Here is a 15,820-nt window from a genome sequence, read left to right as displayed (position 1 = left end):
TTACACCTTTGAGGTTTTGCAACGAAGTATGTATGTGTTATGTCTAGGATGTAAATTGTCCAAAAGACTAATTGTCTTGAATCAGAATGGTATTATACTTCCACATACATAGCGGTACCACCTCCTGATTTCTTTCTGTATTTTTAATACTTTAGACACATTAGGCGTCGATTTAACTCTCAAAAGTAGTATTTGATTTCGTCCAAACTTGTACAACGTCCACTTAGGTCAGGTGGGAAAATGGAACATATAGGCCCACTTTGTCTGGTAAATATGGATCTCGTATGGGTCACATTTTGTGCATCACCACTTATTTAGATTTGGTTATACGTTATTGCATGACGTTCTTACACATAACGATAAAAATTGCAATCAAACCATGTTAGAAGAATATACATAGTCACATCGACACAGCTGCTGGTTCAATGAACTGTCAAACCAATTTTGAAATTGAAACCTTTGAATGAAAAATTATTCAAATTTGTTTAAAAATGCATATCTTAACAATATATCATATAAAAATCTACATATCTTCTACCATGAATTAAACCAAATCAAATTTCCATAAAAAGGGTTCAAAGTTAGAAAATTAGAGTATTTTTAACCAAATATAGATAATTTCATGAGGGGCTAGATGTCCGATTTTAAATTGAACACTCGTAATTTTGAATCGGCCCTATTATGGTTGTCGTCGGCGTCGCAAAATGAAATCGAGGCGACAATAATGATATTAGGGTTGTCGTTTTTTGTTGATAGCGACAAATGATTGCTATTATAATTGTCGATACAACAGTCGACGTGAAGTCGATTTTTAAGAAAATCTGTCGTCGTAAAAAATTGTGACGACATTGTGTTTTTTAGTCGACGTTGATATTGTAACTTTTTTGTATTTGATATTTGACCATGAAAATAACAACAGCAAAACAATTTGAAATGTTGGTTTCCGAATTGAATAAAAAAAACCCATGTTTGGCAAAAGGATTTACCAAAGGTCATTTTAAAGCTAATTTTAAATTAGATTGGAATCCATTGCTACAAAATTAAATGTAAACGGTCACCGATTAGAGAAATATTAAAAATCAATTTATTTTTTAACATTTTTTTTTAATTTTTCTACATAAAACTGATCACAAGTGCACGTACAGCTTAAAATAGCTATAAATAAAAACACACGTAAACGCTGGTCACCTGGAGAATAGACTCTATTTGAACTTTGGATAAAGAATATAGATAAGATTCACAGATTCCGAGTTATTTTATACGTTCTTTTATAATATAAATGATAAAGGGTGTATACATACGCTAATTGACATTTTATGTCATTTCAAATTAGTCTAAATAAGTAGGATTTTGAAGTTCGATTCAGAAATCGAGTCAATTTAAAATGAATAGTCCAAATGGGCTACTCCATTTGTCATAAATGATTGCAGAGAAACAGTTTGCGAAATTGGCAACGCTATTGGGTATTTTAATGTAACTTGTGTACCATATTTGTAGTGCAAATTTGAAGTTATTTGGTTTCTCACAAAAATGAAGTAATTTAAATAATTTATTGGAGTTTTCAAGGAAATTGCAATAATTCTTGAGAAAAGCAACCGAGTTATATACATCCAGCCATTTTATTGGTTTTTATATCCATGTTGGAATTTCGGTCATTTTATGAATTTTTTACCAAAAAATTTTGAAGGAGAACATTTGAAAAACATTAAAGTAATGTTTAAAATTTAAAACATTTATTTATATAGGCATTGTTTTTAAAGCATTTTTGCGTTTTACCCAGTAAGTTTTTTAAAAAGGCGACCGTGAAACATTGGTGACATTTTCCATTCAGTTTTGTAATTCAAACTTATATATTCGAATCCTAATATTGAAAATTTGTTGATTTAAGTTGTTTAATATTTATTAAAACACAAAAGCATTTGAAATTTCCACCAATTTGTAGATGATTGGGGTAATTATCACTCGAGAAAAACGTAGATATTCATGATTGGGCTGATTATATTTCATAGAACTCCGTTGACAATGTTTTTGGAAATCGAACCTATGTAGCATATTTTGGCATCTGCATCTGCTTACAAGCAAAATACACAAGATTTTAGCTAGACAAGCTACACAAGATCGCCTAGCATTTTAGTCTGATCAAGAATGCACATATATACGTTATGGGGTTCCAAAATGATTATTTTGAGTGATTAAAAATGGAAAAAATGTCATGGATACAATAATAAATAAAAACAGGGAATCTTCTTGCATGATCTAGATTACCCATGTAGTATCGAACCCATAAAAGCTTTTGATCCTTTGAAACAAACCTTAGTAGAGCAAAAAGTAGTAGCACGATTGCCTAATATGCTGTTTCTGAAGGATTTTGACATTTTTAGCAGTTTTCGTTGACGTATTCTGGTAAAATATTTCTATAGGCGTTATCTTGAGAATTTACGTGTTTACTTGCTTTACAATTTAAAAAGTACGGAAAAAATATATAATTATTACATTATTACATAAATATTACATTGTATTTGTTACATATGTAGCTTTGTTAGTGCTGAGTTATGGGATTTGAAGTAAAAAGAGACTAAATACTTTTAGTCCGCAGGATTGTCAAAAATAACATGTTTCGAAACACAAACGGTATCTGCAAGCCATGAAGATTTTGAAATAATAAATAATTCCCTATTGTCATCAAGATAGTCGCTTAATTTACGCCACAAATATTTTATCAAACAAGTAAGCAAAGGTCATAGTCGTCGACGGAGTCGACTATGTGATCCAACACTACAACCCCTTTATGTCCAAATCTTTTTTGAAAGATTTCGTTTTTGAAATGATGTCATAGATCCCTGTCCAGATGTTACCCTTTAGCTTTTTGACTGGGGGTATTGCTCAATATTTACACACTCCGTCGTGTTGATCAGGTATTCAAAGCTATTTCACAAAAAAATTATGGTCCATTTTACAACAAAATATAATCCAATTGTCATACAAAAAAAACAATCACTTTTTTATTTTCATATTTTTACGCGATTTTCTTAGATATTATAGTTTTCTGGCAAAAGACCATTTCGAAATGAAGAGAATTATGAAAATCAGTTCAGCGGTTTTTGACTTATAAGCGGAATAACTAAGATCTATTTTAGAAGTGACCTTTTTGAGGTATTTGTGATTTGGCCGGGTTAAAGAATATTTGCGGTTTGTTGGAAATGTTGGTACTTTTTGACATACCAACATTTTGGTCTATTTCAACGCTTCAATCATCATCTACAAAAACAATAGGCCTCTCTTCTGACTCTAACCCCACCTACATCTTCAATTTCGTGAGGTCGGACAATGATTTCGACCTGTAGCGTGATTACTAATTAACATGAAAAGACGAACATACATAGCTAGATCGATTCAGTTCGGCCAGATAGCAAAATAGCAAGTTTCCTATATACAAAAACAATATGCTTCTTTCCTGACCCTAACCCCACCTACATCTTCAATTTCGTGAGGATCGGGTTAATGATTACTACTTAGAAGAGTATTTCACAGTCTTCGGAAATGTTTCGGAGTAGCTACACAATATAGTTCTCCGATAAGTTACTATTGTTGCATTTGACAGTAATATAAAACGATCTTAGTTTGTTTTAATAACTTTACTTTTTATTATTGAAACAAAAACGACTTTAGTATAGGAAGATAAATTGTTAAACTATTGCTGCTTGTGCATTTTAGCTCTTCCCAAAAAGTTTAAATGAAGCTAAACAAACGTATTAAAAAACACTTAAAAGCTTTAATTAAAATTATTTTTCTTTAATAAGACTTATCGAAGATCTCGTAATTTCGCAAATTCCCTTTCAAATAACACAGTAGATTTTGAAACCAATTGTTTTTTTTTATTATTCTTCGAATATTAAATTAATTAATTAATTTTGTTTTCATTTGATATTTTACAAATAGCATCAATTGGAGTCCAAGCGTAAATACAATGAACGTATTTTGACGACTCAATGAAATTGAATATGAACAACAATCAATATCTATCTATATTTCATGCAATATATTATTTCTCAAAAAGAATTTAGTCAACTGAAATCCGAATAAAAATTCTAACAAACAAAAAAATTCGAAACGGAAACAAATCGAAACAATTCTCCCATTCCTCCTTACTTTATTTTACTGCATAAACGAGAAATATTATAATTTTTATATTTATATAGAAATTCAAAAACTTCTTCCCTATTTATATTAAAATTCAAAAAAAAAAAAAAAAAACAAAAAACTAGTTTTATGTTTCATGTTTTCATTTATTGTTTCATTTGTCTGTCATTCATAATTTTTTGTTTGATTTTTTTGTCTATTATTCGTCACCTCACTTCATCCCTTTGTTATTTTAATAAATTGTTAATTACACGTATTTAATTGAATTCACATCTCCAAAATTTCTGTTTGTATGTAAATTTTTCTATTATTTAAATTATGTTTTAAATAAACTTTTCATTCCAATAAATTTATTACATTTTGCAAAAATGACAACGCGGAATTGTAAAATATTTAAGGGATTTTAATTAATTTTATGGTTGTCAATGGATTTCAACAGGGGAGATGTTATTAAATTCTAAAATCTAATTCTCAAAATCGAGGAGTACATATTACCTCCACAAATCATATATTATCTCAACTTTTAGCTCAGGGCTGAAGGAATGAAATATGATTTTTTTGAATGAAATATGATTTTTTTTGAAGAAGAAACCGCCTAAAATTATACTATGTTTACATACAAACACTCCCTCTTCCATAACCATTGGTCTGTCACAATAATTTCGACATATGTACAAAATTAACAAAAAAAAAAAAAAAAAACGATCATGGTATCAAGTATTTTACCACGCTAACAAGTATTGGAGTAAACATGACCTATGAATGTTTTATATATTCATCAAAACTGGTAATAATTCAGGAGTTAAAATAAACTCGCCCTCTAGTTTTTGATGTCGTATCCATTAAATGATAAGTAATATTGTCTTCGGAAATGGCATAAGAATTATATGTATTAGGTAACACGGTCAGCGCCACTCCTCTTTTTTTTTGTCCTTCGAATGTCAAATTTTAAAGAAAGTAGGATCTACTCTGGAACTATTGCCCCTCCAGATTTTTGATTCTATCTACTGCTCTCTAAAAGTTTTTGACCGGTATATATTATACCTGGTCGAATATTCTGGTCATCTTTTTTAATTTTTCTATTCAAAAAAATCATCTGCTCCATTTAAAAATCAAAAATCGAAGCACAATTTGTATTAAAAGGTCAAATTCAATTTATAGATGATTGGACAAAATTGAAATATCCATTGTTGAAGACAAAAGTGGACTTTTGTATGTACCACCACGTACCCTAGTTACAAAAACATAACAGAGCGTACAAAACTTCAAAGTGCAACAATTTATCAGCATTGACAATTAAAAAAAATATATATTTTTTTTGTTGTTGAAAATAAAATGGAAAATAAATGGGTTCATTTTAAAACATTACCAGTTTTCAACGTTATTAGTTGTTAGATTGTAAAATATATGAACCTGCCCTATTTGGGTAATACGGACGTATAAAATATTTTACCATAGTGGGGAAGTTGAATATTTATGTACGCTACGTGAAATTTTAAGTAAAAATTTTTTTCAATACATCCACGGTATTTTATATATAATTAGCAATGGATTAAATATTTTCTCTGTTTTTTCCTATGCAATATATATAGGGCATCACAAATATGCCTTGGGTACAAACCTTATAAATCAAAATAAATAAAATATCCCAACATTAACACATCTAAAAAAATCGTAATTATATGAATAATTTGCAGTTTTTTTTGTCGATTGATGAAATGTGATTTTTTTGTTTTTTGTTTAATTTTTCGTATTATAAAATAAATATTTTTCATACTATTTAATATTATTCCCATTTTAAAAAAAATATTCCTATTTTTAAATGTTTTGTTTGGTTTTATTTATTTATATGGTTTATTTATTTTATAATTCCATTTACTGTTATAACCAAATGTAATGATTATTAACCGAGATATTTTTATATATAAAAAATGTATTTCTAAACCAAAAAAAAAAAAAAAAAAAACAATATGTATTAATTAAAAACCAAATTTACATTTTTTCCGAAATAGGAAACAATTAATCTTGCAAATATTTTGTCTACTCTCTTTTTCTTTCTTTCTTTCTCTCTCTCTCTTTCTCTGTTTCTCCCCATATTGCCACACTACCAAATATTGTTTCGAAAATTCCCCTTCAACCCACAAAAATAAACCGCTATACAACTATCTGCGATACTTTTGCCTCGTAAAAAATAACTGCCCTGTGTTCTTTATTTTATTTTTGTTTAAATGATTTTGTCAACAACACAAAAACAATTCAACAACACCAACCACTGATGACAACCAAACAACCTGTAACGTGTAAAACCATAAATTTTTGACAACTGTTCATCATTCCATTCCTAAAGCACCAGTCGGTAAACGTAAATTTGATGGAGGTCACCAAAATCCAGCAGACATTAAGCGACGTTACCCAGGCGGTTTAATAGGAAATGGCGGCAGTTGGGGCAGTTTACCACTACCACAACAACCATTAGGCACTAATGGCGAACAATGGTATACGGATACGTTTTCTGCATGGAGTTAAAAAAATAAAAATATTCAAAAAATCAATAAATTAATAACAAAACTCACACAAAATTTTATTTAAAAAAAAAAAAACAAAACAACAACAAAATTTATAACCCTCTTGAAATTATATATATAAATATATATAAAAATTAATATTATTATAAAATTTCATAATAATGGCTACAACAATAAGAAGAAAACTTCACACAATAATTATTATATTTTGTTTCTAGAAAACAACAACAACACAAGCAATACGATAGGCAACAAAACCAACATGCAAAAACAAATATATAACAACATAACAGTACATTTTTCTATCATTAAGCAAACGCAAAAAGTTGACAAAACAAAAATTAGTAGGAATTTGCAACACAAGAAAATGGGAAAATATAAACACAGGCGTCCTCCTTTTAAAAAAGATGGCAAAAGCAAACATATTTAATTACAACAACATAATACATTTTTATTATAATCTCAAATAATAATAAAAAAATAACAATAAAGTAGAAACCACAAAAAATCAGCTTAATTTTTAATCCCAGAAAACTGTATAAGAAACAATTTTAAGCACTTTTTTATATTAAAGAAATTAAAAAAAAAAAACATTTTACACAATTAAAGAATGAAAAAAACATTGTTTTTTAAACACACGTCTTATCTTATGAGTTGCAAAAGAGTATATTTTATTACTTTGAATTATTTTGGTCTCAATTGTTTTAATTAACCTTTCCATGAAAAAAAAAAAACTAACGAAAGAGAAAATCAATTTCAAAAAAAAAAAAAAAAAATTCTAAGCAAAGCTTAACCAAAAAAAAAACCAACAAGACACACAAAAAGTAAAACAAAATTTATTTATATTTAAGACACAGCAAAAACACACACAAATTATTGACTGAATTCAAAGAAATTGAATTAAAAAAACAACAAGGAAAATTTTTTCAATCATAGGCATTGATCATAATTACATTTTTATAAACCCAAAAAAGATGACAAGAAAAACATAAAATTTAACAAAAAATATTGATAAGAAAGTTAAAAACAACTACAAAATACCAAACTGAAGCTGTCAGATAAAAAATAAGCAAACAGTGGACTTTGTGTAAGGAATTTGAGGGAATGTTGACTTAACACAGAAAAAATAACAATAACGAAAGACAAAGAAAATATAAAGAATATTAACGTTTTAATTAGTATACAATTAAGCATTGCAATAACAACAGCAATGTAAAAAACAACAACAACACAATTTGATTGTAAAATACTGGATTACTGTTTCAATTATTTTTATATTTCCCCCATTTCCCCGTTTTCTTTCATTTTGTAAAACTACAGTAGAAAATAAAACACCGTCCAGCCTCCCCCAACAACTATCTTGAGAAAAATGTTTCTCTATTGTTTCCAAAATAAACTCAAAATCACTTGGCCTGGATATTTTTCATGGTTGTCCTTAACATTTATATCTGTCAGAATTTTTATTGAACTTTTGGTCCCATCTATCATTGAAATGTGCCTTAGATTAAATATAATTATACGAAACAAATGTTTAATGAATTTTCCAATATTGTATCTATTTTTTTTTTTTTTTTTTTGAAATAACATATAAAAACACAAATTTAATTGAACTAAAAAATTACGCTTTCCTAAAAGGCATACAACATTTATTGCGCCTAAAACAATGCAACACATTTTTCACATAAAGCATGAAATTGGTTGACTCAAAGTTAAAGAATTATAATTAACTACTTTTTTATAATAAACTAGTTTTTATACCCTACACCACAAAGTGGTCAGCGTATTATGTCTTTGTGCATTTGTTTGTAACAGGCAAAAGAAAACGCGATAGACCCAAAGTTCCTTTTGATGATATGCATAGAATCTCATTCTGAGACGATTTATGCATGTCCGTCCGTCTGTCCATGTATTTTTGTAAACAAAGTACATGTCGCATTTATTGCCCGATCAAGATGAAATTTGCACAAGTCTTTTGTTTTGACCCAAGGGCGAACCCTATTGAAATTCCCATATATATCTTCGTCCGATTTTTTATTGCGCACCAAACGTGTAATGTCAGGCCAAATAGTATGGAATTTTGCACATACTACCAAATTAGGCCTGAAAATAGTATGCCAAATTATATAATATATCAAATACAACTCAGAAATTCCTTTGCTAAATTTTATCGAAATCGGTTCAGATATGGATATAGCTTCCATATATATACATATATTTTATCCGATTTGTTGAATTTTTCCTTCACAGTGACAATATGCACTTCGTAGTAATGATATTCGGGGATATATATTTTACATTTTCCAAATTTTATCGAGATCGGTTCAGATTTGGATATAGCATCCATATATATATTTATCCGATTTCAAGTTAATTGTGCACCAAATGGGTAATACAAGCCCGAATTGAAAAGGCGCAAATGCCTCGGCAAATTTAGTAGAAATCAATTCAGAGGAGGATATTGCTCTCATATATTAGTTCCTTTGGACTTTAAATTATAACAATAATCATAGTTGGTATGATCTTATTCTCACAAACTCCCCATAAAAACGTGTTATGTAAAGCTCTTCTAAATATGTAAAGTTGTGTAGGGTATCATAAAGTCGGCTCCGCCCGACTTTAAGACTTTCTTCACTGGTTTATTATTAATATTATGCCTCAAAATATATAAAATAAGGGAGAATTTGTAAATGTTTTTCTAGATAAGAATTAAAAGATAAAAATTCATTGTATTTTGGTAATGTCCATAAAAAGATAATTTTTTTTTTTTAATTGGGAATTTTGAAACTGTTAACTTTTATATAATTGATTAGAATCTAAGGCACACTATTGATTGTTTATTTTTTCTTACTTTGTTTTTTACCAAATTTGTTTTCTCTCAAAAAAATATATATAAAATAATTTCCGTTTTGTTCAAAAAACATTGTGTGAAGCATAGAAACCGTAAATAATAAAAATCTAAAATTAAATTTTGATATATATAAAATAACTAAGCCGTACTCATTTGCAACGAATTAAAATACACATCACAATAAGTAATCAGTTAAAAATACAAACAAATCATAAATAATAAAAAAAAATATTTTCTTTTTTAACAAAATAAACACGCAAAATTTATAATTACAAAATAAACAAAATACATACACATTAAAATAATTATTGTCAGATAAACAAATTAAAGAGAAAAACAAATTTTCCAATTAATCTATAGCCTTAATTAAAAATTAAATTTAACACACAGACATATATTTTAAAAATATATATAATTTTAAGATTTTATCCAAAATTATAAAATGACGTAAAAAGCATTAATTTCAAAACTACAGAAATTGAAACACAAAAAACAACATGAAATCTATAAAGCTCAATTTGATAATATTAAAAAAAAACAATTCTTATCATCTATCTCTCTACAACTATAATATGAATTGAGGATTGGTAAAACATTAGATATATACACATTAAAATAAATAAAAACAAAACTTTTTTAACTCCTTAAACAAAACGTATCCTATTTAATCATACAACAACAAATATAAAATAAAGCAAAAAATAACAATTGCATATTATATAGAAACAATAAATACCATTGTTTTAAGCCATTTAAATAGAAATTTACCATAGAATCACATATAAATTGAAAGTAAAGAAATATAAAATTGATTACAGAAACAAACACACAGTTACATACACATAACCAACCAACCATACCGACAAAAAAAAAAATCACACACAAATAAATACACAATAATTTTAAGATTAAGAATTTTTAACAACAGAACGAAATTAACAAAAACATGAATTCAGTTTAATTTTCTTTTTTTTTTAATTAAGAAAACTTCAAGAAAAATTCTGTATTACAAATATTATAATATATACAACATATATGGAAACTTAACAGTGAGAATAAAATGCCTAGAAAACCACAACCAACAAAAATTATTAAAGCGTTTATATAACAAAATTAAAAAGAAAACAAAACATATAAAATAATATTTACCATTTTAAAAACACCATGCTTTAATTTTTTTGTTCAACAAAAAAAATCAAAATTAATTCAAAACTCTTAACAAATCTTAGTATTTTTTTTCAAACTCTTCCCTCTATATCTTTAAGAAGAAAAGTTAGGGCAAAAATAAAAGTATATGTTTTGACAAATTCAAAGCAAATATAAAAAAAATTAATAATATTTTTATAAGAAGTAACAAAAAACAAACAGAATTAAATTTATACTCCTCTCCCCAATTTATATACAATTAAATAAATAGATTTATATATAAAGAAAAAAAAATAATATAATATAAAACTCGTACTAATCCCCCTAGTAAAAGAAAAAAACACATTTTAATAAAAGTTGTAATAACACTTAAAAAGGCAAACAATATTGAACCCCCTTTTATAAATCTAAAGTAAGAAATTGAAGTAAACTGTCATAACTTCTGTTAAGCTCCTTCCTACTGGTTTGTTTTCCCTCTAAAATTATTATTTTTATTTTGTTTTTGTCAAAAGGCAACTTCATCAGACCAACAACAATATTGTTTTTTATAAATTTTACTAAAAAATTTGTATAAATTATTTAAATTATATTTTGAATTGTTTAGAAATTTACACTTTACCTGTTTTGTTTCCTTGTTACCCTTTTCGTTTGTAAAAATTTTTGTTCTTTTTCTCTTTTGTTGGAGTTTGTTTTCTTAAAAGAGTTCTTTTCTATAACGTTGCGATTATGGAAAATATCTAACGAACGGATAAGGAAAAGGAAAAAAAGGTTTACTAAAACGAAAAATTTAATAAGAAAAATCAATTGACAATAAGTTAAAGAAAACCTAGAATAGAAAATCTAATGTTATCTTTCAAAATACTTTAAAAGCAGTGAAAAACTTTATTGGCCTGTTTCACTAAGGTGAATGAAATACTCTTTTGCTTCCAATTTTCTAAAAAGGTTATTCGAATCAAAATTTGGAGGGTAACGTCAATATTTTGCTTCACTAGCTTGGATTATTCGACTTCAAGTATGGAAGGTAATTGACTTTTTCATTAAATGTAAAACTATTGTTAATTGGTCATTGAACAAAGGATTTTAATTGAACTTTTAAAGATGTTGTTGATTGATTTATTTGAATTAAAAAATCTTTTAATTTATTTCGTTTTCCTTGTCCGCCAAAGTAAAGTTTTTTTGGTGACTTTACAACCCCATAAAAATAATTGCATATATTTTTATTTAATTATTATTTTTATTATTCATTATAAAATTGTACTGATCTTTTATTTTTTTGTATTTAACAAAACAATTGGTTTTAAGTTTTTTATTGTTACTTTTATTACTATTCTAAGTTTTTTTGTAATTGTTTTTGTAATTTAAGTTTGCGCAGTCAAAAATATTGGAAAAAAGAAAAATTCGTTGTAAAAAATTATAATATTCTGTAAGGATTTAAGACCAATATTTTTTTAATGTTTAAATTTACATTTTATTAATATATATTTTTGTTTGTATAATCATTAGTAATTGTAACCCTTATTTGTTTAGCGAGAAAAAAAGAATAATTATTTTGTTTGGGAAAAGAAAACGTTTGGCAAATTTTTAAGATTTAAGTAAAAAAATTCATGTCTCTTGAATATATTAATATTTTATATATACATGAATATAAAAAAAATATATATTTTTTGTTTTTCTGTTTAAGTTTAAATTTAGCAAAATATTTAACAACTTATATACATTGTAAACATTAAAAAATATAAATTGTAAATTAAACAAAATTAAGTAAAAATTGACAAAACGAATCTAAAAACTAAATGAAGTTGCAAAAAGCGTAATATTGAAAAATATAATTGTTTTTTTTTTAAGTTTTAGTTATTTTGTAAAGTTTTCTTTTTTCATATTTTTTTAATAATTAAAATTAATATTAAATTTAAAAAATAAAAATATTGTAAGGTGAAAAAATGCAATCAGGCAAATGACACATGGACTGGACATTTCAAAAATCCTCAAATGTTTTGAAAGCGCTATCTTTAACTAGATTCTACATTCAAAACTGCTTGATGATATTCACATTCTAAAATATTTTCTTATAACTTTTGAAATCTTTTTAATATTTAAACCTAAATTTACTTAATTCCATTGAAATTCTCCACTCAGGATTTATCTACTTTTTAAAGAACTTCCTGATAATTCTTATGGTTCAATTTTCGGCATTTTCAACAAGTTCACGGTTCGATTGTTTAAATCAATTAAATTATATTATATTTTTGCCACCTCCATTTATAATGCAAAGCTTAAAGTACCGAAATCTTAAAATTCCAATTTGGCTTCTTGAGCTGTCCCTCATCAGCTCCTGTGGCATTTGTGTTAAGGTATGAACACATCGTCATAAACCATTTCCCCGTCACCTTACAATGTATATTTTTTATATATATATTTTATTTTCTTCTAAACAAATTGTGATTAATATTATTTTATATATGTATACCATCATTTAAACAAAATATTTAAAAAATATATCTTTAAAATTGAATACAAACAAATAATTAAAAATTATATATTGTGTAGACTCATCATCTATTAGACTGCGTACGTATAACATAAAAATCAACAACAAAAATTGTATAATTATTAAAAAAAAATAATTAATTTAACTAAATTAATATAAAAGAGTAATTCTATTGTAAATGTATCATATTATAAATTGGCAAAATAAAGAAAAAAACAATTGAAATATACACAAAATAAATTTGAGAAAAAAAATAAACAAAGCATCAACTATTTTGGCTTTTTTTCTAAATTGTTATATTTTTGGTTTTTTGTTTTCTAACAAAATTCAAAATTTTATTGTTTTTCAATAATATTGAAAATTTATCTTTTTGAATATTTTCCAGGTTGAAATTTGGCCTTAAGATCACAACAAATCCAAAAACAAAAAATCTCATGTTTGGCTTCAAATATAAAACAAAACAAAAAAATCATAAACAATAAATCAAAATCAAAACAAAAAGAATGGCGTATATTTCAAAACAAAATTCTTTCATCTTCCTAACCCCAACAAACCAAACCCCCCAATGTCATGCATCATCAACAAGGTTCAACAAAAAAGATAGTGTTTAGCAAAAATCCAAACAAAGAGAAAAAGGACAATATTTTTTTTTTACTTTTGAATTTTTCTAATCATGGAAAACACAAAGCAAGAGAACTTTTTCCATAATTTATAGAAATTGCCTTTTGTTTCAACTTCTTTAACAAAAAGATATATATAATTTTAAGAATATTAAATTTAATTGACTTTTTTCTGTGTGTACTTTGTTTAATTATGTTTAATTAAAATCTAGGTTATAATTCTTTTTTATAATTATTGTGTTTCTTTTTTTAAAAAATACAATAATTTTAGTTACATTTGTGTTAATTTGTCATGTCTCTAAGATTAACCACTGAACTCTGCTCTGATCATAGAACATGGATATCTGAGTATGTAAACTCAAAAGAAAATGAAGGTAATATATTTATTTAATTGGGGAATTTTTTTTTTAAAGAAAAGAGAAGGTATTCGACTGTTTCTTTGTTATTTCATTTAAGGAAGTTTTTTTCCTTTATTTTTTTAGATAAAATGTTTAGTTTATTCAGACTAAAATTCTAAATCGGTTTAACGATGTCCGTCTGTCTGTCTGTCTGTCTGTCTGTCGAAATCACGATACAACCCACGTTATTTGACGTAGAGCGTCAAAATTTAGCAGAACGATTTCTATTGTGTCTAGGACGGTTGGTATTGAAAATGAGATATATGGGTCCACGTTCTGGTATAGTCTCCATATAACGGTACCTCCCGATATTCGGTATTTTGATGATTTTTGACACATTTTTCACGGATTTTTCTAAAAATTGGTATTTGTTAGTCATAATGGGTTCTAGCTCCGGTGGCGAAACATTGTATGTATAGGTCCACGTTTTGGTATAGCACCCATATAACGGTACCTCCCGATATTCGGTATTTTGGTGATTTTTGCCACATTTTCCCAAGAATATGTCTGAAAATTGGTATTTGTGGGTCAAATGTTTCCTTTACCCTAAGGTGTGGAGGTTATTAAAAGTTCGGTCGGCCGAACTTAATGTTTTTTTACTTGTTTTTTACAGTTTTACCTGATTACTCAGGACAGAAAATATCTATACATTTAAAAAAAAAGAATAATTAAAAATTCCCCATAAAAATGTGCCTTGAAAACGAGCAGGGAAATTTCTTTAAATAAAACGATTCCTTTTAAGAAATAATTTTAGATTAGAAGGAGAAATTATTCAAAATCGCTCGGAATTGTTTAAAATATTTTATTGAAATCTTTTGGGGTAGTGAATCATTCAACACATTGTTGTTTGAACAGAGTTTGTGGTTATTCTTAGTAATGAAAAACATGATAAATTTTAAAGAATCACACTATATATGAATAATTAATTTACAATAGTTCGATTTTATAATACTATATACTTACTTTTGTTTTTTTATTGTTTTTTTTTTTATTTTTCATCAACGCTTTTTTATATAATTTTAATATTTTTAGTATAAAAAAACTGGAAAAAATGAAATACCTTTTGTAAACCGTAAGCAATTTTATTGTCGACAAAATGCTTTCACATTGCAATAGTAAGAGACAAGAAAAATATTCCGATAGAAAGAAATGTGTTAAAAATTTATTAAAACGAAGAAGATGAAGAAGCATACTATTATTTGCATGTAATGTGTGGATGAAAATAAAAAACAGATAATTAATAATAAGATTTAAAACAATATACAGATTTAACAAACAAAATAAACCGCTTAAAGTAACGTCGCTCTTTTCCAAACAACCATCAAACACCAACAACAACCAACAAATAGCAACAACAAACGTCAGTCAACAACAACAACAACATTAAACCACCACCATCAATTCAATTTTTTTTATTGGAATAATTTGTTTTCAAAAAATGAAGTAAATCAACAACACAAACTCAAATAACAACTGAAAATAGCCAACAAACAAACTCAACAGCAACAAAAACAACACCTGCAACATGTAGAACGAATTACATTGATTTAACTATTTTTTGTTTTATACCATATTGTACTTTTATTTTTTTGAAACTGAAACACATTTTTTTGTAGAAAATCTTAAGAAAGAAAATTATTGCAAAACATATTCAG

General features: G+C 26.5%; 1 protein-coding gene across 21 annotated transcripts in view; it reads left to right on the top strand.

Annotated features, from left to right (window-relative positions):
- LOC101893240 (heterogeneous nuclear ribonucleoprotein R) overlaps positions 1-15,820 on the top strand; it is a 204,691-nt gene extending 188,871 nt beyond the window's left edge. For 13 of the 21 annotated variants that reach the window (XM_059131468.1, XM_020034719.2, XM_020034716.2 and 10 more), the window contains one exon: positions 6,488-15,820. In XM_059131468.1, coding sequence (XP_058987451.1) covers positions 6,488-6,666 — 179 coding nt within the window. In that variant the 3' untranslated portion in view covers positions 6,667-15,820. Of the gene's footprint in view, positions 1-3,939; positions 4,222-6,487 lie in introns of those variants that run through there. The other 8 variants (XM_020034722.2, XM_020034725.2, XM_020034723.2 and 5 more) reach the window with 4 other exon arrangements.

This window comes from Musca domestica, unplaced genomic scaffold, assembly GCF_030504385.1.
Source record: "Musca domestica strain aabys unplaced genomic scaffold, Musca_domestica.polishedcontigs.V.1.1 89, whole genome shotgun sequence".
Lineage (NCBI taxonomy): Eukaryota > Metazoa > Arthropoda > Insecta > Diptera > Muscidae > Musca > Musca domestica.
The sequence above is the reverse complement of the archived record's forward strand: the minus strand, read 5'-3'. Positions and strand labels throughout refer to the sequence as shown.